At 42.1% G+C, this 24,944-nt stretch overlaps 1 protein-coding gene across 1 annotated transcript in view; it reads left to right on the top strand.

Annotated features, from left to right (window-relative positions):
• TRPC5 (transient receptor potential cation channel subfamily C member 5) overlaps positions 1–24,944 on the top strand; it is a 319,448-nt gene that overhangs the window by 156,448 nt on the left and 138,056 nt on the right. The window contains exon 3 of the mRNA XM_025373393.1: positions 17,138–17,659. Within this exon, the coding sequence (XP_025229178.1) occupies positions 17,138–17,659 (522 nt within the window). The remainder of the gene's footprint in view (positions 1–17,137; positions 17,660–24,944) is intronic.

Genomic DNA, 24,944 nt, shown 5'->3' with positions numbered 1-24,944 from the left:
TTCTGACATTTTTCCCATCTCAATAATAACCTCCATCTGCTGATTGACTCAATTTTTGGTTCATCACATCGCTTTCACAGTTTCCTGGAAAACGTCAGACCTCAACTGTACACAAAGTGCCTTCAGGGAGGGCTGGCTCTCCAAAGGCCACTCACTCTGTATTCCCTTCCTCCCTTGGAGCCTTTTACCTTTTTTGGTTTTTTGTTTGTTTGTTTCTAATATCCATCCCAGGGTGGACCTAACTTTTGGAGTCAGTGGTTCCCATCACTCATTATAACCCATATTTTACAAAGAAAATATATGGAATGCTTCATTTAACTGTGACAAAAATGCTTTTCCACATTTTATCAAACTACAACTCTGAAATTACAAACTTTCATAACCTATGGAATTAGTTATGATTTTTTTTCTCATAGATTTAGCTCCTATCTTTTGAAAACTTAAGGGCCTCTATGTGATGAGAACTCGAGAATAGTTTTGTGGGCTGCCAAACGTTAAACAATGCTATATAATGTTTGTCTAGACGGTTTAAAGTAGAACATTAGTTGATAAGGTTAATTAATATCCAACAAAACCTGCAATATGTACTTAAGATATGTCTTTATAGTCAGCGTTGTGATTTTAACATTTGTTTATTGATGTAATAAATCAAATTGTTGGCCTTTTGCTGGTTAGGGGTGGAACTGTATGGTGGTTAACCGTACAGGAGGCTTTGGTACCAAACTGCCTGGGGTCAAGCTCTGGGTTCTCTACTTCCTAGCTATGTTACCTTGGGCAAGGCACTTAGCTTCTCTACGACTGAGTTCCTCGGATATAAAATGGGAGCAATTATTATGCCTATAGCATAGAGCTATAGTGAGGACTAAATAAAATACTCCAGCATTGTACTTGTGCCTGGCATATGGAAAGTGCTCAACATCCAGTAGCCATTAGTATTACTTTTATCACGGCTGCTCAGGCTAATCCTGGCTATTGTTTTATGTATATAATTGACCTGTATGTATCAATATTGACATTTTTAAAGGCCAGTGGGTTCTGTGACATTATCCCCAAGTATATTTTGTCCATTTCAGTCTTCCAGTCTCAATTATATACATCTTGGCCTTGAAAGCTGAGATCATCCAGCAAATCCTAATTTTGATGCTTCTGTTTTTACCAGATTCTGAGAAACAGATACTTTTCCATCTCATGCCAATGGTTGCTCCAAAGTAACACACACATCACCACTACTAGCTAACTAACCTGATAGATAGGCAGAGCAGGAAGCTGGTAATGTGAATTGATTAGATGCTGGTGTTTTTCACTTCTGAGTAATACAGAGAAATGAAATTTCATTTCCACACATTTCTTGGACTGCTGAACACTGATTTTATCTGGCATGTTAGCATGGAGGGAGGAGAACACAGCAGGTGAAAAAAGAGGGATTGCAATTTCACTAAATCCAGGCATAAGACAGGAGGTTCATTTCCAACATGATGCTATCAGACCAGCTGTGTGAGGAAGTGCCAATTGGAGAGGTTGGGTCTGTGAGCAGGCAACATTGTGTGTATGAATGAGGTGGCTCTTGATAAGGGTCTGGCCATTAATTACAAATGGGGGATTTAATTTCAGAAGCCTGTGATAAACTCCACCAAGGGTAACAATAGGGTTCAGAAAAACTCCAATTAGCAGATTGTGTCCAGTGATGAGGTTAATGGAAATGAATGTATCGTTTGAGCCCTTGGTGAATAATAACCTTGTAAAAGCTTTAGCCATTTCTGACAGTGGGGAGAAAGGAGTATCATCTATCCTCTAGGCTGTCCTCTGGCAATAGAATTTAGCTGAAAATACAGAGAAGCTGACTGTAGCTTACTCTATTCGCTGCATTGCAAGTGTTTTATGTGATGAGCTCTGACGTGAGTGGCTCTGTCCTGTACTCATTCATCTAGAAGGATCCCCAAATAGGATCCTAGCTTTTCTACAAGGAGTCCTTGGACAGATCCGGTAGCAAACTCATTATGGCCTGAATGAAAAGTCCCAGGGAAAGGCAAGACAATGTAACTTCTTTACTGGCCATGTCCTTAGCCCACATCATTGCAAATTTTAAAATTCAATCGAGTTGGTTGATGTACCAGGTTTCTTTAGAAGTACAGTTATAGATAATATAAGCCAAATCTAAATTCTTGACCTATTGATTTCCTTCCCTCTTCCTCACCTCTCCCTCCCTTTATTTTTCCTTTTAAAAAACATGATTTTAAACAGAAAGTCCAAGATCTTTCAGTATGATTTTGGAGTTTAAAGAGAAAGCAAAACTTGATAAGAAATAATCAAATTGAATTTTTCACCTGACCTCAATCTGAACACAGAATGGCTGTTAAAAGATAATTTAAAAAAAAAAAAAAAAAAAGGTTAAATCTTAATCTTCATACAAATTTAAAGTAAACATGTCAAAGATTTTATTCAACTCATTAATTAATGAGGGAATGAGTAGGTAGGCCAAGAGTCTGAAAACTATGGCCTTCAGTCCAAATCTGGCTGTCAACTATTTTTATAAATAAAATTTATTGGAGCACAGCCATACCCATTCACTTACACTTATGGCTGCTTTCATTTTACAATGAAAATGAAAGTTTCATTTCATTGTAATGAAATGACACTGTAATGTAATTTGTTGTATGGTCCACAAAATATCAATTACTGTCTGGCTTTTTACAGAAGTTTGCTCTCCCATGATACAGGTCATCAGAAATATAGAAATAAACTCATGAATGGATACAAAGTAGTCTATATCCACAAGGCAATAATCAATTACATTCCACCCAATAAGAAATAGTTGCATTACAATTTACAGCGTTTTAAATTAAGTCAAAGAGAATCAAAGGCATGGATAATCCAGAAAACATACTAGACAGGACCTCCAGTTTATGTTTTTTCACGATCCAAAGTCTTTCACAGTTTTTCTTAATAGCTACTAGGAGAAACCTTATGTACAGAGCCACCACTAGTAGCAGAGTCCACTCTATCTGAAAGTGGAGTAGGAATCAAGCTGTACAGTGGATTGTGAGGCCTGAGAAAGACCTTCACCAAACTTAAGTCCCTACCAGCCTAGTCCTCCTTGAATTTCTTTTTTTTTTTTTTTTTTTTTTTGCTAATGCCAAGGTGTTCTTTCTAGGTGCCACCAGTTAAAATGTAAATATCCCTGCTCGGGACATCTCCAGATATTGTTATCAATATTAGTAACTTGGTATGGATTTTTTTTTCAGAGAATAGCAGACCAGCCACCTAAAGGGACCCAAAAGTCCAGGGGCCTGGATGAGAAACTGACACAATTTAATGAACCTAGTCTAAAATATAAGAACAACCCATAAAAGGCAGCACTGGTTAAGCCTGCACAGGAGGCTTGCAAGACATCACTGGGTTAACTTGTATTAAGTTAGGTAGAACTTTAAAAAGTACACAAAATAGAATTGAAGGGGGGTGCTCATAAGGTTTCCATATGTCACAGTTTTGCCCAGGACATGGTGAAGAATAAACCATTATTGTGCTGGGGAGTTTGCTTTTGATTGAGATTCATTTGTTTTGTTTTGTTTTGTTGAGGCAGAGTCTCGCTCTGTCACCCAGGCTGGAGTGTAGTGGTGCGATCTTCGCTCACTGCAACCTCCACCTCCTGGGTTCAAGTGATTCTACTGCCTCAGCCTCCCGAGTAGATGGGATTACAGGTGTTTTCTTTCAAAATAGGAGACACAAGTCCTCCAATGGTTCACAGGTGTATCGAGGCTGGTCTGGCTGATTCGGGGACTCCTGAGCTGTCAGTCCTGTAGGTTCCTTAGGAGGTGTCTAAAGTTTAACTCGGGTGTGGTGAATCTAAGATTCCACTCCTGCCACTTTAACTGCAGTGGGGGTAGAGAGGATTACCGAGTATGGTCCTTCTTACAAAGAATCTGTAGATGGGGAGGTAGAGGGGAGGGATTTGACCAACTCTAGATCTCCCTCTTGGAACAACTCTTTTCCTTTTTCTCTGTGATATCCTTCGGGTAGGTTTTTAAGGTTTCATTGATATTTTGCCAAAGAAGTTATGTCTTTGACCAGGTTGGCCATTTCCTGATCAAGTAGGAGGTTATTTGTGAGAAAACGTTGTCCATACAGCATTTTACGTGGACTGAGTCCTATTTTGTGAGGAGAATTTTGGATTCTTAACAAGGCCACGGGCAAAAGAGTAGACCACAAGAGATGAGTTTCTTGTGTTAGTTTCCTTAAGTGTCTCTTGAGTGTTCCATTTGCCTTCTCGACCTTCCCTGAGGACTGTGGCCTCCAGGCGCAGTGAATATAATACTGTATCCCTAGAGCCCTGGAAATTTCCTGAGTTATTGTGGCTTTAAAAGCCAGACCATTGTTGCTTTGTAAGCTTTGGGGAAGCCTAAACTTAGGAATTATTTTATGAATTAGGACTTTAACCACTTGCTGAGACTTCTCTGTCTTGCAAGGGAAGGCTTCTATTTAATTTGTAAAGGTATTAACACAGACCATCAAGTGTTGAAATATTTTTGACTTAGGCATATGGGTGAAGTCTAACTGCCAGTCCTCTCTGGGATAGTGGCCTATTCTTTGTTCCCCTAGAGGAGCCTTATGATGGACCAAGGGATTATTCTTTTGGCACACCTCACAGGCTTTGACTACTTGTCGGATGGTCCAGAGGAGATTTGGCCCTGTAAATAGGGATCTGGCCATTTGATGAGTGTTCTCAATACCTATATGAAAAGTTTGGTGGAGGGTTTTAAGTATTTTCCACAGGCTGGCTTTGGGTATGAGTACTTTTCCTTCTTCTGTCATTAACCACCCCAAGGGGAGAAAAATATGCCCTTGTGAAAGTCCTCATTCTGTTTCAGTCACGGAATACTGGGGCTTAATTTCTTGGAGAGGGTTGTTCCATACCAAGGGACCTTCTATAGATATTTCTAATGGAAGGTTCCACCTGGCAGCAATTTCAGCCTCAGTGTCTGCCCAACAGTTTCCCTCTGCCTTTTCTCCTTCACCTTTTTGATGGCTTTGGCAGTGTAAGACTGCCACCTCCTTGGGTTTTTGCACTGTGTGCAATAACTCCATGATTTCCTTGTGGTATTTAATGGGGGTTCCCCCAGAGGTTAGGAACTTCCTTTCTTTCCATATTGCAGCATGGGCATGTAGGATTAGATGAGCATACTTGCTATCTGTATACACATTTATTCTTTTTCTCCTTTTCCTAGTTCTAAGGCTTGGGTAAGTGCCACTAGTTCTGCTAACTGGGTGCTGGTCTCTGGGGGAAGAGGCTTACTTTTAAGTACTGTTACATTACTAACTATGGCATAACCTGCCCTTTGTATCCTATTTTCCACAAATGAACTTCCATTAGTATATAGGTTAAGGTCAGGATAAGCTAAGGGGATTTCTAAGAGATCATCTCGGGCAGCATAAGTCTGGACTATAATTTGTTGGCAGTCGTGCTCAATTGGTTCTCCATACTCTGGGAGAAAAGTAGCAGGGTTGAGGGCTGGATATGTGCGTATTTGAAGCACTGGTCCTTCAAGGAGTAGCGCTTGGTATCTAAGCAGGTGGTTGTCTGATAGCCATAAACTTCCTTTGGCACCTAGTATGCCATTTACATCATGAGTCATCATATAGTCCAGACAGTGAGATCCTTTCCTTGTATTATTTTGATAGCCTCTGACACTAAGACGGCCACCGCCGCAACTACCTGTAAACAGTGAGGCCAGCCTTTTGCTACTATATTAATTTCCTTACTTAGGTATGCCACTGGTTGTGGGGTTGTCCCACGAGACTGAGTAAGGACTCCAAGAGCGCTTGCTGCTCTCTCTGTGATGTATAAGGAGAACTTTTGTCCTGTGGGAAGGCTTAAGGCTAGAGCTTGTACTAGGGCCTGCTTTAAGGTTTTGAAGTCTGTTTCTGCCTCTGGTTCTTTTTCTACTAGAGGAGTATTTGCCCTCTGGATCTCCTTGATTAGAGTATAGAGGGGCCTGGCTATCTCACTGTTTCCGGGGATTCATAGTCAGCAAAAGCCGGTGATTACAAGGAACCTCTGCAACTGTTTTAATGTTTTAGGGCGAGAATAGGCCAGTATAGGCTGTATTTGTTCCTTGCTGAGGGCCCTGGTTCTTCTGGCTAAAATTAGACCTAGATATTTGACCTGTTGCAAACGGAGCTGGGCCTTCGATTTAGACCATGTACCCTTGATTAGCTAAAAAGTTCAAGAGATCTAGTGTACTCTGCTGGCATGAGGCTTTCAAACTGGTAGCCAAAAGGAAATCATCCACATACTGAAGGACCAGAGTGCCTGGACTTGAGAAGTGACCTAGATCTTGGGCCAGTGTGTGACCAAACAGATGAGGGCTATCCTTAAACCCTTGGGGCAAGACTGTCCGTGTAAGTTGGGACATGTGGTCTATGGGATCCTCGAAGACAAAGAGAAACTGGGAGTCAGAGTGCAGGGGAACACAGAAGAAGGCATCCTTGAGGTCCAGAACAGTGAACCATTTTGCTTCCTCTCGTATTTGAGAGAGCAGGGTATAGAGGTTGGGTACAACTGGATATAGAGGAATTACTGCCTCATTGATGAGTCTAAGATCTTGCACTAGCCTCCACTGACCATTTGGTTTTTGTACTCCTGGAATTGGGGTGTTGCAGGGACTGCTGCATTTTTTTTTTTTTTTTTTTTTTTACTAAGCCTTGAGCTTTTAAATGTCTGATAATATCCTATAATCCCTTAAGAGCTTCAGGCCTTAAGGGATATGGTCTTTGATAAGGAAAAGTGATGGGGTCTTTTAGCCTGATTTGGACTGGGTGGGCATTTTTTGCCCTCTGAATTGTCCTTCTAATGCCCAAACTTCAGGGTTGATTCCCTTCTCAAGTAGGGGACAGCAAATGGGTAACTTGCTCCCCATATTCATATAGATAATAGCTCCAGCTTTGGCTAATATGTCCCTCCCTAATAGGGGTGTGGGACTTTCAGGCATAACAAGAAAGGCATGTGAAAAGGGCAAAGTCTCCTAATTACAGCTGAGGAGGTGGGAGAAATACCTGGTTCCAGGCTGTCCCAGGATTCCTCGGATGGTAACAGACCTTGAGGACAGTCATCCGGGGCAGGACATTAACACTGAGAAAGCTGTGCCAGTGTCCAGGAGGAAGTCAATTTCCTAGCCTTCAATGGTTAAATGTACCCGGGGCTCAGTGAGGGTGATGACATGAGCTGGTGCTTGCCCCAGGCACCCTCAGTCCTGTTGTTTGAACATCTGGTTGGGGGCTTTTGGCCAAGATAACTTTTGTCCTCTGGGGCAGTGTGCCTTCCAGTGATTGTCTTGGCATAGTGGACATAGGCAAGGGGGCAGCTTGTTTCTCGTTGGACAATTTTTTTAAGGTGTCCTTGCAAACCACACTGGTAACAAGCCTTACCGGGAGATTGGCCTGCTGCATTTTCTGTCGTCTTTGAACCACCAAGTTTTGTTTGTCTGAGGGCCATGACTAAGGCTGTGACCTTTCTCTGATCTTGCTTTTCCTTTTCTGCCTGTTCTTCTTAGTCCTTATTATAGAACACTGGGGTCACCAGGTTTAACAATGCCTCCAGATTTTGTTCAGGGTCTAGGGCTTGCTTTTTGAGCTTTTTCCTGTTATCTGAGGCTGATTGGGTAATAAACTTACCTTTTAGGATTAATTGACCCTCGAGGGAGTTGGGGGACAGGGGAGTATATTTTTTTAAGGCCTCCCTTAGCCGCTCAAGGAAGGCAGAAGGATTTTCTTCCTTTCCCTGAGTTATGGTGGACATCAGTGAATAATTTATGGGCTTTTTCCTAATTCTCCTTAGTCCTTCTAGAACATAGGTCAACAGATGTTTGTGACTCCAGTCTCCATGATCTGAGTCAAGGTCCTAGTGGGGTCCATACTGGGGACGGCTTGCTGACTGGTAGGGAATTTGTCCCTTTCTTCAGCTGTCATTCTATTATTTACTTGACTAAGATACCAGGTATCTCCAAACTCTTGGGATGCAGCTAAACCTACATTCTTTTCATTAAAGGCCAGGGTTTCATCTAACAATAGCATGACATCTCTCCAAGTGAGGTTGAAGATTTGCCCTAGACCCTGTAGGACATTTATATACCTAACAGGATCATCTGAAACCTTCCCCAGGTCTGCCTTGATCTGCTTTAGAGAGGGAGAAGGGGACATGTACCCGGGTTGGGTCAAATTCCCCTCCCCCTATAGCTTGAAGGAGACATAACCAATAGCCTTGGGGGGGGGGGGGGGTTGTGGTCCCTTGGAGATTTTTTTGCTTGTTTCCTTCTAGGTGGGGGAGATTAGAGGAGGCTTATCATTAATAGGAAGGGGAGCTGTAGGGAGGCTAGGATATGGAGGTAAGCTGAGAGGTCCTTCTGTGGAATGTAAATTGCAAGCTTTGTATAGTGGATTCTCTTTCAATGAAAAGAAAGCTTGGACATAAGATATTTCACTCCATTTGCCTTCCCTCTTACAGAAAAGGTCAAGCTGCATGATAGTATTGTAATTTATACTTCCCTCAGGTGGCCATTTTTCCCCATCAGAGAGAGAATATTGGGACCATGCAGCAGTGCAGAAAAAATGAGCCACCTCTTTTTCAGGGTTTGCAGGTCAAATTGATTCTAATGGCTTAGGATGCATTTCAGGGGTGAGCCTGTTGATGCCTGAGTGTTTCCCATCTGAAAGACAAAACCGCCCGTGGTTTTGATTTGTTTTGTTTCTCCCGCCTGCCCAAGAACCTGCAACAGTTCTTGGATCCTGCTGCTCAGAATAGCTGTGCTCACCGATGCAGCAGCAGATCCTCCTCTTGCCCAAGAACCCACAACGGTCCTTGGACCCTGCTGATCAGGATAGTTGCACTCACCAAAGCAACAGCAGAAACACTAGTTTTCCTCCTAGACCACAAAGAGGACCGAGGAAGATCGGATTCAGTGGCCCTTACCAATGCATTATTGAAAACTTGTACCCTTGCCTTTCCTCTTAGACCACAAAGAGGGCCAAGAAAAATCAGATTTAGTGGCCCTTACTGACGCATTCTCAAAAACCTGTTAGAGTTCTAAGCATTTTCTCCTGTTAGTATTGGGACCTTACCCCTATCCTATAAAGATGATATGCCTCAAAAATGGAGTGGAGGGCCATACCCCAAGGGAGGGAAGGGATATCCAGGACTGGAAGAGTGACGCCTTTTGTCCTCACTTCTCATCATATGAATAGGAAGGATATCATTTCTGAGGTTCCCCATCTCTTAGCTTCAGGAATAGGCTTTGTTAGACCTGCTAGTCTGAGGAGGGATCCTAAAATTTCAGATAGTCTCCCCCTCTGATGGGGCTTTGGGCAAAAAATATGTCTCTTTGAGTGGTGAGCCTGGGTGCCTAAAGAAAGGAACAGAGTCTTGAAAATTGTACTAGAAATCATTCTTACAGGAGAAACTAGAAAAGCACCAGAGACAGGGAGTGGTTTTTAGAAGCAGGACTAGTCTCGGAGAAGAGAGGTCAGAGAAAGTTTGTCTGACAGGTGTTAGGACCCAGGAGGCAAGGGTCAGGATAGATAGGATAGATGGGCGAGTCTTGCTTGGGTAACGTGACTTTGAGAGTTCAGCTCATGGCTGCAGGGTCAACCAACTTTTTGTCAGGACTCCAGAGCTGAATGGCTTTCCTCTCTGTTGACCTTCGGCTCAGCCCAGAAGTACAAGTAAAGCGGAAGCTGGTTCCAGGCAAACGAACGTTTCCAGCTCCAAAGAGTCCAGGGTTGTCAGAGAGCCCTTTCCTAGAAAGCCTGACACCCATGTCTTTAGTCCAGCGGCCACACTAGTCACTTTTAAGTGGCCGACAGGTGCCCAGTGTTTAGCCCCCAAATTCTAAGGAGAAATAGGACAGAATAGCAAGCAAAAGGGGTCCGATGGTACTCACCACGTGGCAATATCCTGGATAAGCCCCCAGTATGTGGACAGAGTTGGTTCCTTTCAGTGGGTTCGTGGTCTCGCTGACTTCAAGAATGGAGCCGCGGACCTTCGCAGTGAGTGTTACAGCTCTTGAAGATAGCACGGACCTAAAGAGGGAGCAGCAGCATGATTTATTGTGAAGAAGCGAAAGAACAAAGCTTCCACAGCATGGAAGGGGACCCAAGCGGGTTGCCGCTGCTGGTTGGGGTGGCCAGCTTTTATTCCCTTATTTGTCCCTGCCCATGTCCTGCTGATTGGTCCATTTTACAAACCTCTCGCTAGCTACAGAGAGCCGATTGGTGCATTTTTACAGAGCACTGATTGGTGCATTTTACAAACATCTTATGAGACAGAAAAGTTCTTCAAGTCCCCACTCGACCCAGGAAGTCCAGCTGGCTTCACCTCTCAGAAGCCCTCCTCAAAACAATGTGGACACAGTCACATCTCCTGATCTTTCCATCTCCTGATCATCTGCTGATTTAGTCACTATCCAAAGTACTCTGATTATCTTGGCCTCTAGATCACAGTTGTCCTCTCCAGCCCAATATGTGTCATCACCCTGAATGACTTCAGCACCCACCCATGTGGACAATACAGCCAGCATCCTGACCCATCAGCTCCTTGATTTCCCCGCTCCACTGACCTCCACATCCACTCTACTTCAGCCCACTGTGCCCATGACCAACCCACAGCTGGTCATCATTCAACACTGCTCCACTGTGGACAGCATATCCACTAGCACCCTACTCTCTGTCCACAGTCTTCTATCCTCCCAGTTTGCCTACTCTCTCTGCCCTTTGACTTCAAAGAGACCTCAAGTCCCTCAATGCCTCCATTTCCTCCCAGACTTTTACCCTTACCTATCTGATCTGGTCTTCAAGTGCAATCACCTGAACTACTTCATACTCAACTTCCTCTCACTGGCAAAACCACAATCCTGAATCTATCCAAAAATCAGAATTCTCCATCCCCACATCTGGACTGTCAAAACTGCTAGAGAGAAAAAAAAGCCACATTCTTCCATGCATCATTGCCATTACAAATTTACAGCTGCTAATTTACCCAAGATTTCAGGACTGTGAGGCCATCCTTTTACTTTCCTTTGGTCAACTTCCTCTTTCTCTCCCTTGAGCAAGTCTTCCATACATTGAACTCTCTCCACACACCCCTCCAACTTCTCCTCCCTCACTCAAAGCATCTGATCTCACCTCCCATTTCAATGAGAAAACTGCATTTTTAGATGGGAAGTACTTCAGCTTCCAGCCCTCTTCAGTAACAAACTTACCAACAGCTCCATTCAACTCACCTTTTTTCCTCCAGTCTCTGAGGATAAGGCATCCTTATTCCAGACCAAGATCAACCTCCACCTCACCCCAACCTTTGCTCTGGACCTCATCCCTCCTCATCTCTTCAGGCACCCTGATCTACCCACAAGCCCCCTCTTTCCCTTGTCTATAATCTCTCCTCCTCCCTGGGTCCTCCCCATGATCTAATCAAGGTGCTCAAGATGCAGCCTCATCTCCTCTTCACAGCCACATTTCATTAAAGAGGCCTGAGATATTAGGCCAGAAACTCAGGTAAGGGTGAAGCCTTGTTTTAAAAGCTAGGACACAGGTGCGGTAGAAGCTGCAATTAAGAAACAAACAGAACAAGAATGTCCCATTGCAAAAGCCTCAACAGTAGGAATTTGGAATGATGGAACGTGATGCAGGCCTCCTAAGTGCTTCTTATTTCAAGCCTCGGTTGCCCTGGAAACTGGGGCTGGACAGAGTCCTTGGAGTAGATTGGTGGAGTCACTTGTGAGGAAACAAGGGCAGACAGACGCCGACCCTGTCCACTCTTGGTTTCAACTACTATTACTGACTGAAGACTCTCACATCTATATTTTCAACCCTAACTTCTCCTTCAAGATTCATGCTGGAGTTATACAATTTCCTGCTGCTTTTCCAGTAGGGACTTCAAAGTTAACAAGCACAAAACTGAACTTTTAAAAACCTTAAACCTGCTCCTGTATGCAATATCTCAATTAGTGGCACTACTGTTCAACCAGGCATTGGAATCTAGAGACCTAATACCCTTGATTTCTTCTCCCTCCCTTCCCTGACACATCCAATGAATGCCTTACATTTGTTATTTTTTGTCTATCTCTAGAATCACTATCTAATTTAAGATCCTTGCCATCTCTTCACCTGAACTAATGCTATCTTTTAACTAGTCTTATTCTGAAACACATGGTGGTGTGCTTGGAGCTGGCTCAGGCCAGCTGGCGAGAGTGGGTTATCTACTCCTCTTCCCAACTCCATGTTCCATGATGTCATATTGGTAGCATGAAACTGGCCACAGTGGGAGTATTTACACCACAAAAACTGGCAAACACCAAAAAACAGGATCTTTTTTCCTCCCCTGTGGAGAGCTGGTTGTTAAACATTTATGAGCATGATTACCACTGCCCATTTCCCACACTGTGGCCAAACTAATCAACTATGCCACTCTCCTGATTAAAACCCTCAGTAGTTCCCTGTGGTCAAAAGATAATATATAAATTCCTTAGCGTGGCGTATGAGGCCTTTTATCATTTGGCCCTTGCCTAAATGTCCAATATCTTCTCCCATCTCTTTTTAGTCTCACAACTTATGTGCTAGCACGAAGGTCACAAACTGGTTCACTCAAACCAAATGGGTCTCACATATGTATTTTGCTTGGCCTGCACACTGTCTTTAAAATTTTTGAGCCAACATTTATAACTTTAAGAGCTTCTACCCCCAAATCCATGTTTATGGCTTCTTTTCAAAAATTTATAACACTGCTCCTCACTTGTGCTTATGACAATTTACAGGAGCTGAGTAGTAGCTGCCCCCTTTGAGAGGGTCTCTGCAGTTTACCAGTTTCTATCATTCACTCACCCAAATTATACATATATACCTACACCTGGTCCTCATTTCTGTTACCCGTTTGGCCTGTATTTTAGACAACGTCATAAAATCTAGATTATTATCAGAATCTTCTGACCCTCATTATAGAACTTTCTCTTCCTCGGGAGGCTGAGGCAGCAGAATGGCGTGAACCCGGGTGGCGGAGCTTGCAGTGAGCCGAGATCGCGCCACAGCACTCCAGCCTGGGCGACAGAGGGAGACTCTGCCTCAAAAAAAAAAAAAAAAAAAAAAAAAAAAACAAAAAACTTTCTCTTCCTTTACTTTGACTGTTCTCATGATAGTCCATGGTCTCTGCACAGCCTGGGAAGGAAAAACAGAAAACAAAACAGCAAGATGATGGAGAACAAAGCAGAAGGGGTAGAAGGAGTAGAAAGAAACCCATACTCTATGGATCAGTCCCCACTTTGAAGCAATGGAATTGTGAAAAATACAGGCAGAAATGTTGCAAGTTTGTGAGACCTCACAGTAGTTCCCTGCAAAGCTAGCCATCTAACCCTTCTTGGAGTCTTGGGATGTCTGCCTTCTCAGCTGGACATGGGAAGGAGAGGTCCAAGGAAATTAGCTCATATTGACCCAAATTGTGGGAGTCAGGTTTGTAAACAATAGAGTCAATTTCTCTTTTATTTTCTTTATTTTTTTATTGGAGACGGTCTCACTCTGTTGCCCAGGCTGGATGGAGTGCAGTGGCATGATCACAGCTCACTGCAGCCTCAACCTCCCAGGCTCAAGCAATCCTCCCACCCCAACCTCCCTACTTGCTGGGACCACAGGTGCTTGCCATCACACCTAGCTAATATAATGTTTTTTGTTTTGTTTTTTTAGAGACAGAGTGTCACTATGTTGCCCAGGCTGGTCTTGAACTCCTGGACTCAAGTGATCCTCTCACCTCGGCCTCCCAAAGTGCTGGGATTACAGGCGTGAGCCACCACGCCTGGCCCAAGAGAGTCAATTCCTTAATGTGAAAATAGGAAATTTAATTTATGTTTGCTGAGTGTCTGCTGTACGTCTAGCACTGTGCTAGATGCCATAGGGGAAACAAGAGCAGACCAGGACAACTCTGCCTTCAAAGAGCTCATAACCTTATCAAGGAGGCAAAAAGTACATGTGTGAAGTAATTTGAGAGTAATATAAGACAACATCAGAAAAGTGATTTTCTTGCATGTAACCTTGTGCCCACAATATCTGAGTGGAGAGCAAGAGATAAGCTCAAAGTTAGGAGGAGGAGCTATTGAAGAAGTCAGAACTTGCAATGGCCCTTGAGTGGCAGAGAAATGGGGCGAGAGACCATTCCACACAGGGAATCCACAAGGATATACACACAGAAAGCAACCTGTGAGTGGCAACACTGATAGGAGGAGAAAAAACAGTCTGGGTGGGAGGGCACGGTTGGTCACTGTAGACTAGTTTTCTTTTTAAAAGGTTTCCTCTCTAGTGTTAGGTACTCAGGAAGTCAAATGGAGAATCATAAAGTTCCTTTTTAGACAATATAACCAGATAGTTTCAGAAAGCATTTCATTATTCTACACATGAACAACCACAACCTTTTGGCTGTATCAGACAAGTGGGGCTAAACACTATTCACAGGTATTGCTGTGTGTCTTAGACAGGACTGGCAGCACTGCCATGGAAGAAAAGAAAGGAAAAGAGTAAGAAAAGTAGAAAGAATAAGGAAGACGGGGAGAGAGAGCGCGAGAGAGAGCAAAAGAGAGAGAGAGAGGAAGGAGGAATAGCATGGTAGGAAGCAGACCCATACCCCCAATCTAACGCAGGAAATCCTGTGCTACAGGTTAGCCTCTCTTCCCTTCTGCTCAACACTTTCAGACCCAGACACAGATTGAGGAAGGCCTCTGCCCAAAGAAAGGGCAGAGTCCTCAGATCTGAGCTCTCTTCTTCCTGGGGAGACTGTAACAAATTTCTCACTTCCCCATCTCTCCCAACTCTAGGCTTTATGCTGATGGTGTTTATATTCATTTCCAGGCCCACTCAGACCTACTTCTTCCTTAGCCTGTAGGCTTATGTTAATTTCTGAGATTACTCTTTCCTATGTCCAATTTACTTTATGAGCCAGTTGCTCACTTCCTGCTGTCTTGTCTGTAGCGGCTCCCTCTAAATGTTTAACAATGTTTACTCGCTGTTCCATGCTAGCAATTAATGACCATTATGCAGTCAGCTTTCAACTATTGAGAGGCTGATGCAAGCACTCAGTGAAGGAAACAGATTTCTTGCAAACTCCTCCTCCTCCACCTTTCTACTACTCTATGTTTTCTGGCCACTTCCCTGTTGGAGAATCCTGCGTGCAAGGTGGGAGGGAGGCAATGATGTTGAAAAACAGTAACTCATCCCTTTGTCAGTTAGCCAGTAACTGTGGGTTGTTGTTTTATTTTTTAAAGAAGTTTTGAGAGTAAAAAGAACCTATTGATTAAAACACGATTTGTCTCTCTTATTTAGAGAGATAAAGAAAATTAAAAACAAAACAAAAATCCCATGATTTGTCTATTCGATGAGACTCCCAATTATCCACGGTCTGTCCTACCCAGTTAAAATGAACGTTTGAAACATTTTTTCCTAAAGTGTAATAAAATCAATATTTCTCAATTTTCTGGAATCCTATCCATGTTTTGGATACTGGGCTCCACCTCTTCATAAAGCCTCTGTTGCCTCTGTTGACTATTCCAGTCCTCCCCTTCTCTAGCTCTAGATCCTACCACACTTAAACTCTTCTGTGAGTCTAGCAAGCTGCCTCAGCTTCCCTACTGGACTGAGAAAAGACTGGGTCCTAAAAGAGACTTCTTTTTTTTTGAGACTGAGTCTTGCTCTGTTGCCCAGGCTGGAGTGCAGTGGCGTGATCTCGGTTCACTGCCAGCTCCGCCTCCTGGGTTCACGCTATTCTCCTGCATCAGCCTCCCAAGTAGCTGGGACTACAGGCGCCCACCACCACACCTGGCTAATTTTTTGTATTTTCAGTTGAGACGGGATTTCACTGTGTTAGCCAAGTTGGTCTCTATCTCTTGACCTCATGATCCACCCGCCTCAGCCTCCCAAAGTGCTGGGATTACAAGCGTGAGCCACCGTGCCTGGCAAGAAACATTTCAAAGTTGAAAGATTTTTTAACTCATTGATCAGGTTCTGCGCACTCACCCAGAAGTGCCCCTGAATACCCAAAGAAGCCCCCACCTTCATCGCTGCTATTTACACTAAACATTACATCATGGACATAGCAGTTTTATCAATGGTCCTTTTGCTATCAGTATCCCCTCCCCAAGCCGAGAAGTCTTCATTTTCAGAGTACTTCTTCCTGACCCTAACGAATTATCTTTACCTTCCTGGGACCTACAGGAAGTTGGACGAACCCTGTCTCGCCTTGGTCTTTGGTCCCCTGAAGTTATATATATGTGTGTGTGTGTGTATATATACACTTATACATATATACGTGTATATGTGTGTGTGTGTATATACATATATATGTGTGTGTGTATATACACGTATATATGTGTGTGTGTGTATACGTATATATATATGCGTGTGTGTGTGTGTGTATATATACGTGTGTGTGTGTGTGTGTGTGTGTGTGTATACACACACAAAGTTAATGTAATCATTTGAGGGAATCTTCTCTTCAGCCCCCGGGGTTTGATTTAATGATACGGTCTTGAAGATTACTGGTTGTCGTTAGCCTTTCAAATAAATATTCCTGCAGCCTCTACTGCCCATTTGGAACTGAGCAGATATGCTATGTACTGTTATCAGTTTTATGTAAGTTTGCTCTACCCAAATAATTCTCCAGGAGGTCAGGAAAAAATGTCCTTTACTCCTCTGTATTCTCCAGTATGTCTCAGACAGAAATGGGCATGTTGTCATTGCATAATTGACAACGTGACTCTAGAGCTCGGCTCTAGACTCTTGCTTGGGTTTGAATCTTGGCTCTGCTGACTAAAAACTTTGTAACCTTAGGTGTGTTCATTAATCTCTCTGTGTCTCAGCTTCTTCATATGGGAAGAATATTTACCTCACAAGGTTGTTGTGGAGATTAAATGAGTAAAGACATGTAATGTGCTTAGAATAGTGGCTGGCACACAATAAGCGTTCCATAAACATTAGCTATAAGGAAGGAGGTTTAGGAGGTCAAAAAATTGAAACGAGAATGGAGACTCTAATTCCTGAATTGCCAGCATTTTATAGGACCTATGCTTCTCTCTCCAAACTTTAATCCTGCCCTTCTATGCTTCTCATTTCTTGTACCTAGGTCCCCACTCTGATGATGGACACACAGTTCTCTGAGTTCACACCGGACATCACTCCCATCATGCTGGCTGCCCACACCAACAACTACGAAATCATTAAATTGCTTGTCCAAAAACGGGTCACTATCCCACGGCCCCACCAGATCCGCTGCAACTGTGTGGAGTGTGTGTCTAGTTCAGAGGTAGACAGTCTGCGCCACTCTCGCTCTCGACTGAACATCTATAAGGCTTTGGCAAGCCCCTCACTCATTGCCTTATCAAGTGAGGACCCCATCCTAACTGCCTTCCGCCTGGGCTGGGAGCTCAAGGAGCTCAGCAAGGTGGAGAACGAGTTCAAGGCCGAGTATGAGGAGCTCTCTCAGCAGTGCAAGCTCTTTGCCAAAGACCTGCTGGACCAAGCTCGGAGCTCCAGGGAACTGGAGATCATCCTCAATCATCGAGATGACCACAGTGAAGAGCTTGACCCTCAGAAGTACCATGACCTGGCCAAGTTAAAGGTGGCAATCAAATACCACCAGAAAGAGGTAAGCTGAGCTCATGTCTGCTTTCAGGGAAGCTTAAGGCCTCCAAAGCCTGGAGCAGCAGAGCAAGAATCAGCATTTTTCTACCATTTCGCTCTCTAACAAACAAATGGTTGGGCAGGCCTCACAGCTAGGCCCATTTATCCAAGGCACAGACAACCTTTTTGTATTTTCTTTATGGCCAGATAAGTAACCATCTGATTCTTTGATGGAAAAGCATTCATGCATTTAACAAATGCTTACTGAGCACTGTTCTGAGTGTTTGCAATACAGAAGACAGACACTGACCCTGCTTTCATGGAGCTTACAAGCTGGTAGTGGATATAGAGTAAATGATCACTGTAACGAATATATAGTTACCTACTAAGATATGTACTTTGAAAGAACAGTGTTCTGTGATAGCACATAACAAAGGATCCTATCCTATATACTGGGGACATAGTGGGCAGTGATTACAGAAGGGTCACTGCCTGGACGCTGGTAATTGTTGGCACAACTGAATCCCTGGCAGCCCCTTAGTGAGAAGGCTAAAAAACACAGTTGAAAGATGAAGTCATACTCAGGGTTTGTAGTTCAATAAAAGGTTGGAGCAGGATCTGCTATGGTATGACCTCCAAAATGTTAGGTTCCACCTCTTTGAAGGAGGGCAATTCAAGCAGGTCACAGGTGAGGCTCTGCTTTCCATTTAGGCAAGATTTACAATCAAGCAGGTGTAGTTCTATGCCATCTTATCAAACAGTTTGGGAGAGCCTCCTAACAAGGCTAACTTAGCCCTTTAAGGAAGCAGCATGATACCATGGAAAAAGCAGGGACTGTGGAGCCAGAGCAACTGAGGATAGAATTTTAACCCACTAGCTGTATGACCTAAAGAAACTCACTCCTATTTTCAGGGCATTAGTTTTCTCATTTACAAAATAGAGATGAAAATAGTTTCTTCACTTCATAGGGGATTGTGGGAAATAAGAAAATATAGCATTCAGTGCATGGCACCAGAAGTACTTTAATGTCCATTTCCATCTCTTTTCCATGCTACCTGGAGTCAAAGCAGCTGAGGGGTGCCTGCCAGCTGAAGGGCAACTGGCAGTGCCATTCCTTCATGGATCCAGGCTCTGAGACAAACCTCATTGTGTGTTTATCTGGTCCCTTTTTCTCAGACAAAAATAAAAGTACTATGCCTTAGAAATGAGGCAAAAAACAAATACCAGGGCAACCTGGAAAGGGATAAAAAATGAAGAAGAGCAACATGGAGATCGAAAGGGCTATACTGAAGGAAGTGGTAAATGGTTAGGCCTACCTATGAGTCCCCTTATTTTATTTTTGCCATTTACCTGCTTTAAGTTATTTCAATAAGCCTGGTGTTGTGCTTACTTCCCTGGAGAAATGTAAAGATAAAATAAAATAATAAAATGAAATAAAATAGGTAATGTACTTATGCATAGCGAAATACTGAGCATACAGTAGCAGTCAATAACTATTAGCTGAGCAGGGTGTGGTGGCTCACACCTGTAATCCCGGCACTTTGGGAAGCCAAAGCTGGCAGATCATCTGAGGTCAGGAGTTCGAGACCAGCCTGGTCAACATGGTGAAACCCAGTCTCTACTAAAAATACAAAAATTAGCTGGGCGTGGTGGCAGGTGCATGTAATCCCAGCTACTCAGGAGGCTGAGACATGAAAATCACTTGAACCTGGGAGGCAGAGGTTGCAGTAAGTCAAGATTGTGCCATGGTACTCTAGCCTGGGCAATAGAGTGAGACTGTCTCAAAAAATATTTACTATTAGCTGTTAAAATTATTCATTTTTATTGTTACACATGGAGGACTCGTGGCATATGGTCTAATTCTGTACAGTAAAATGGCAGGTAATAGATATAGTAAAGGCCCATCCTTCTCTTATCCCGCCCTCTCTCCCACAGCCCTGCTGTTGATGTGAAGTATCAGTCATTGTGTTAAGCAGTCTGCTGTATCTACACTTTGATATAAGTCTATATTTCCATTAAAGATGTATATTATCGTTTCAGTGTGTTTTCACTTTACATAAATTGTTATAATACTGTGAGAAAGAAAATCACAGATATTTTTAGAACATGAATTGCTTCCAAGTGACAGAATGGTTAATGGGAATAAAATAGTTTTAAAAAAATAGATAATTGCAGAATACAACTAAAGTTTACAATCCTCGCCCCACTGAATATGAGATAAACTTTACAATTTTAGGCCCCCCCATGCTCTTTAAAATTGAGAATGCATTTATTTTCAAACAATTTCACTGCAATATTTCATCAATTTTGTGTTGGTAGGTCACCTTCTATTGTATGGCTTGACTCCACTTGCTCATATGATCTTCATTTGCCAGTTTTAGTTACTGTTGCATTTGAAAACCAGTGTGATGACTTTCTCACTGTCATGGGGATCTGCTTGTCACATGACCACGGAATCACTTTTGTATTATACATTAACTGCCCCCCAACCCTCATTAACCTTCTCATCACTTTTTTCCACTTTGTTTTAGTCCTTTTACTGTCCAGAAACTTTGTCCCTTGTATTCTTTATTCCATAATTTCTTATCATTGTTTTTACGTAATATCTTTATGCTACTATATTTTCATATATTTCTTAACTATCATCCCACTAACCTGAATGTGCCACGGGGTCTTATTTTTTCTTGCTCTCTTGATTAATCATCAGAGACTCCAACATTGTTTCCAGGGTCCATTCCTGTGTACACTGAAGTGGAATTTTTATTGTGGTAAGATATACCTAATATAAAATTTCAAATTTTAACCACTTGTAAGTTTACACTTCAGTGGAATTAAGTACATTCACATTGTGCAACCATCATCACTAGGATTCATTTTTGAAGATGCACAAGTTTTGGAGTGTCTATTTTACTTTCAATAGTGAACCTATCTAAGTATAGTTTCATATTTCACAAGGCCATTTTTTCAAAAAATTTTTTTATTTATTTATTTATTTTTGAGACGGAGTCTCACTCTGTCACCCAGGTTGGAGTGCAGTGGCACAGTCTCGGCTCGCTGCAACCTCCGACTCCTGGGTTCAATCGATTCTCCTGCCTCAGCCTCCATAGTAGTTGGGACTACAGGCATGCACCACCACACCAATAAAATTTTTGTATTTTTTTTTAAGTAGAGATGGGGTTTCGCCATGCTGGCCAGGCTGGTCTTGAACTCCTGACCTCAAGTGATCTGCCCACCTCGGCCCCTCAAAGTGCTGGGATTACAGGCGTAAGCCACCGCACCCAGCCTATTTTTATTATTTTTAGAGACAAGGTCTCACTATGTTGCCTAGGCTGGTTTCAAACTCCTGGCCTCAAACTCCTGGCCTCAAGTGATCTTCTCATCTCAGCCTCCCAAAGCGCTGGGATTACAGATGTGAGCCACCATGCCCATCCAGCTAAATTATGTTTAATCCATAACACTAGCAAAGTAGCCCTTCTTAACTATTCAATATTATGGATATTCAGCAGTAATCAAAGTAATTTCAAAAGTAAGTAATCAAAGTAATTTCAAAAATCAAGTAATTTCAAAAGTAAATTACTTTTTGAAAAGTAATTCAAAAAGCAGTCTATTTATGCAAAGATCAACAATTTTAGGCCTGGTGCTATTCACTGACATTTGTGAATCAAATAAATGAAAACCATGGTATTTAGTAGACTGAATTGTTTCCATCAGATCACATCAAACTCTAGCTCCAGGTATACAGCTGGGATACTGAGTGACTGTCAACTTCAATGTCAATAGTGATAAAGAATATAATTCCATAGAGCCACTGAAATTCAAATATGGCCTAAAGTTTAGTCTCATAGCCAGAGACTTCAGAATCATTTGGAGATTTATATTTATATATTTTGCTCCAAATTTTCCAAGATAAATTATCTTAGCAATGGCTATACATCAATTTTAACATAATTAGTTTCTCTTCAAACTAAGCCACACTGATTAGAAAGGCAGGCTTGAGAAATCATATGTATCTCAAAGTTTATACTCCAAAGGCATTGCTTCAGGAATGTAAAACATAATTTATACTCATCAAACTCTATAAATCCCTTCTGAATTGTGACTTCATTTCTAGAAAAAAAACAAAAACAAAAAAAACTGTAATCCTTCCCAACCTGTGAATTAGAGTTTTTTTTAAATATGTGGTTTCATTGAGTCTCAAATGCATACAGCCTCTAATTTCTCTCTATTCAATTCACATGTCTAGTTTAAGGCTGAATAATCCCACTTCTTAAACAAATCAGCAATGTCCTTTTTGGAGTTGTGTTTTTGTAATTTTAACTTTAGCATATAAATTTAGCTCAATGATGTGAGCTACTGAGGTTCCAACAATTCAAGTGTCTGTGAGAACTTCGTTCTCAAATGTTCTTGATTCGAGGAATCACACTGATAAGTCTGTTCAATACATATCCAAAATCTAGTCTTTAAAAAAAAAACTGAAACACTCACACTGTGCTTAGAACCACAAGCATAAAAACGTCATGATTTTGATCTTTATTTTATCATGTTATATAATACACTTGATTTTTGCAGTATAAACTCTTCTCACGTAGGATTTGATGAAACTAGACAAACCAATCTTTCCTTTCGATGCAAATAAATGAATGAAACCTAACTTTATGCTTCCATTATTATTATTATTTATTTTTATTTTTATTTTCGAGACAGAGTTTCACTATGTCACCCAGGCTGGAATGCAATGGTGCCATCTCAGCTCACTGCAACCTCCGTCTCCCAGGTTCAAGTAATCCTCCAACCTCAGCCTCCCTAGTATCTGGAACTACAGGCATGCACCACCACGCCTGGCTAATTTTTGTATTTTTAGTAGAGACGGATTTTACCATGTTGGCCAGCTGTTCTCAAACTCCTGACCTCAGGTGATCCACCTACCTGGGCCTCCCAAATTGCTTGGATTATAGGGATGAGCCACCACGCCAGTCCTATGTTTCCATTATGTTTATGGCAATTAACTCAGCTTTTCCATGTTAGACAAAATTTCTCAAATTCTTTGAAGGCATATAGTTTATGTGTGCTAACTCATCAAGAAAAACACATATTAACATCTTAAGTGGGTCACACTCCAGGATTTAGAGGAACACATTTTCCCTGAGGGTTACATATCAGGAGCCCCAAACCAAGATGGAAACATTTTTTAAAAGGACATTTTTTTTTTTTCAAATGACCTTCATACCCTAAAGACTGTAGGAGAATGCACAAGAATTATTTCCCAGGATCAGAATTATTCAAAGAGAAACTGCCTCTAGATGAGAATGAAATAACTGAGCTAAAAGAGAAAAGTTGTCTTTTCCATTTGATTCCATGCTTAATAACAGTTGGACCATGAGGTTCTGTCTTCAAGGATAGATAGAATTACTTCCTCAATGTCTGTAATCAGGAATAGGACAGAGCAGATGCACTACTTCTCCACTCTCTAGTGCCATCCCTGATGACACCTTGCTAAATCTTTTAAAGTGTGCTGTGATTCCAACTGGGGAAAAAATGAATAAATACCCAGTACAAATGGGAATTTTCCCAATGAGTCGAGGTTTGTGGGAGAGAAGCATCAAGAACTCCGGCACTTTGGATAAGGACCCAAAGATAAGCCCATTCACATCTTAAGTTTCAAATAGACAACATGTCTTTTTAGAACTTGAGCTTAAAAGCTGTATTTCACACAAAACATTTTTTTTCTCCATAAAATGAGCTGCAACAGAGCTGATTTTCCAAAGCTGGAAGTTAGGGGTTTGCTTACATTAAAAATTTAGAAGTTATAGTTTCAAGAAAGGCATGTTCCCCCAAGTTTAAGTAAGAACAAAGGTATTAGAATAACCAATATTTCCAGAATTTGTCATAATATGGAGGCATGTGTATTTACGTGCTTTCAACAACAGATTTTGTCAATGACACCCTTTTTTTTTTTTTTTTTTTTTTTTTTTTAAGACAGGGTTTTGCTTTGTTGCCCAGGCTGGAGTGCAGTGGCATGATCTTGGCTCACTGCAACCTCCATCTCCCAGGTTCAAGCTATTCTCATGCCTCAGCCTCCTGAGTAGCTGGGATTACAGGCGCCCACCACTGTGCTGGCTGATTTTTTTGTATTTTAGTAGAGATGGGGTTTCACCATGTTGCCCAGGCTGGTCTCGAACTCCTGAGCTCAGGCAATCTGCTTATCTTGGCCTCCCAAAGTGCTAGGATTACAGGCGTGAGCCACCGCGCCCAGCCAGTTAATGACATCTTTGATTAGAGGAATCTGAAACACTAAAGTTGTGTTTCATAAACATTGCCCCCTTGTCCACCTTATATGAATATTTGGGGTAAACTTAAAATTATCTTTTGAGATGCCTTCAGCATTTTTCTTTTTTCTTTTTTTGAGACGGAGTCTCGCTCTGTCACCCAAGTTGGAGTGCAGTGGTGCGATCTCGGCTCACTGCAAGCTCTGCCTCCCAGGTTCACGCCATTCTCCTGCCTCAGCCTCCCAAGTAGCTGGGACTACAGGCGCCCGCCACCACGCCCAGCTAATTTTTTGTGTTTTTAGTAGAGACGGGATTTCACGGTGTTAGCCAGGATGGTCTCAATCTCCTGACCTCGTGATCCACCCGCCTCGGCCTCCCAAAGTGCTGGGAGCCACCACGTCCGGCCACCTTCAGCATTTTTCTAGGGTCTTTTAAGATGAAATTGTGACCAGGTATAAAGACTTCAGTGATTTTCCTCACCTTGTAAAATGCAGTTCCAACCTTCATAAGTATCATGGCAATCACCTTCAAGGATTATTTATTACCCTGAAGAGATGTGATATTGGAAGCCGACAGTTTTATTTATCAATACAAGTAATTCACAAATAACTAACTTCAGGAACTAGAAGTTATTTTTTATTTCTTTAGGGATTTTCTGTTGGTTGGTTGGTTGGTTTGTGAGCTTACTGAGGGTTAAAGAGACAGAAGAAACTCAGTTTTAAATACGGGCTGGAGAGAGTAGGATCTCTGAAAAAAATATAAGAAATATTCCCAAGAGGAATCAGTAAGTACATCTAGTCTATTAAGATAAGACTGTCAGTACAAAAACACAACAAAAATCATAAAAATGAAGTTGGATCATAGTGGGTTAATAACGTTCAGAGTTACATAACCCCCTCAGGAACAAAATCTTAGCCTTGAATGGAATATAATTCATTATTTCCTGAAGGGCTTTTTCATACTGTTTTTTTCCTCATTGTTATTCCTACTAGAACTCAAGTAGACTCCCCAAAAGAATTCAGTTTGGTAAAAACAAACAAACAA

Source organism: Theropithecus gelada, chromosome X (assembly GCF_003255815.1).
Source record: "Theropithecus gelada isolate Dixy chromosome X, Tgel_1.0, whole genome shotgun sequence".
Classification (NCBI taxonomy): domain Eukaryota; kingdom Metazoa; phylum Chordata; class Mammalia; order Primates; family Cercopithecidae; genus Theropithecus; species Theropithecus gelada.
This window is presented reverse-complemented; position numbering and strand designations above follow the sequence as displayed.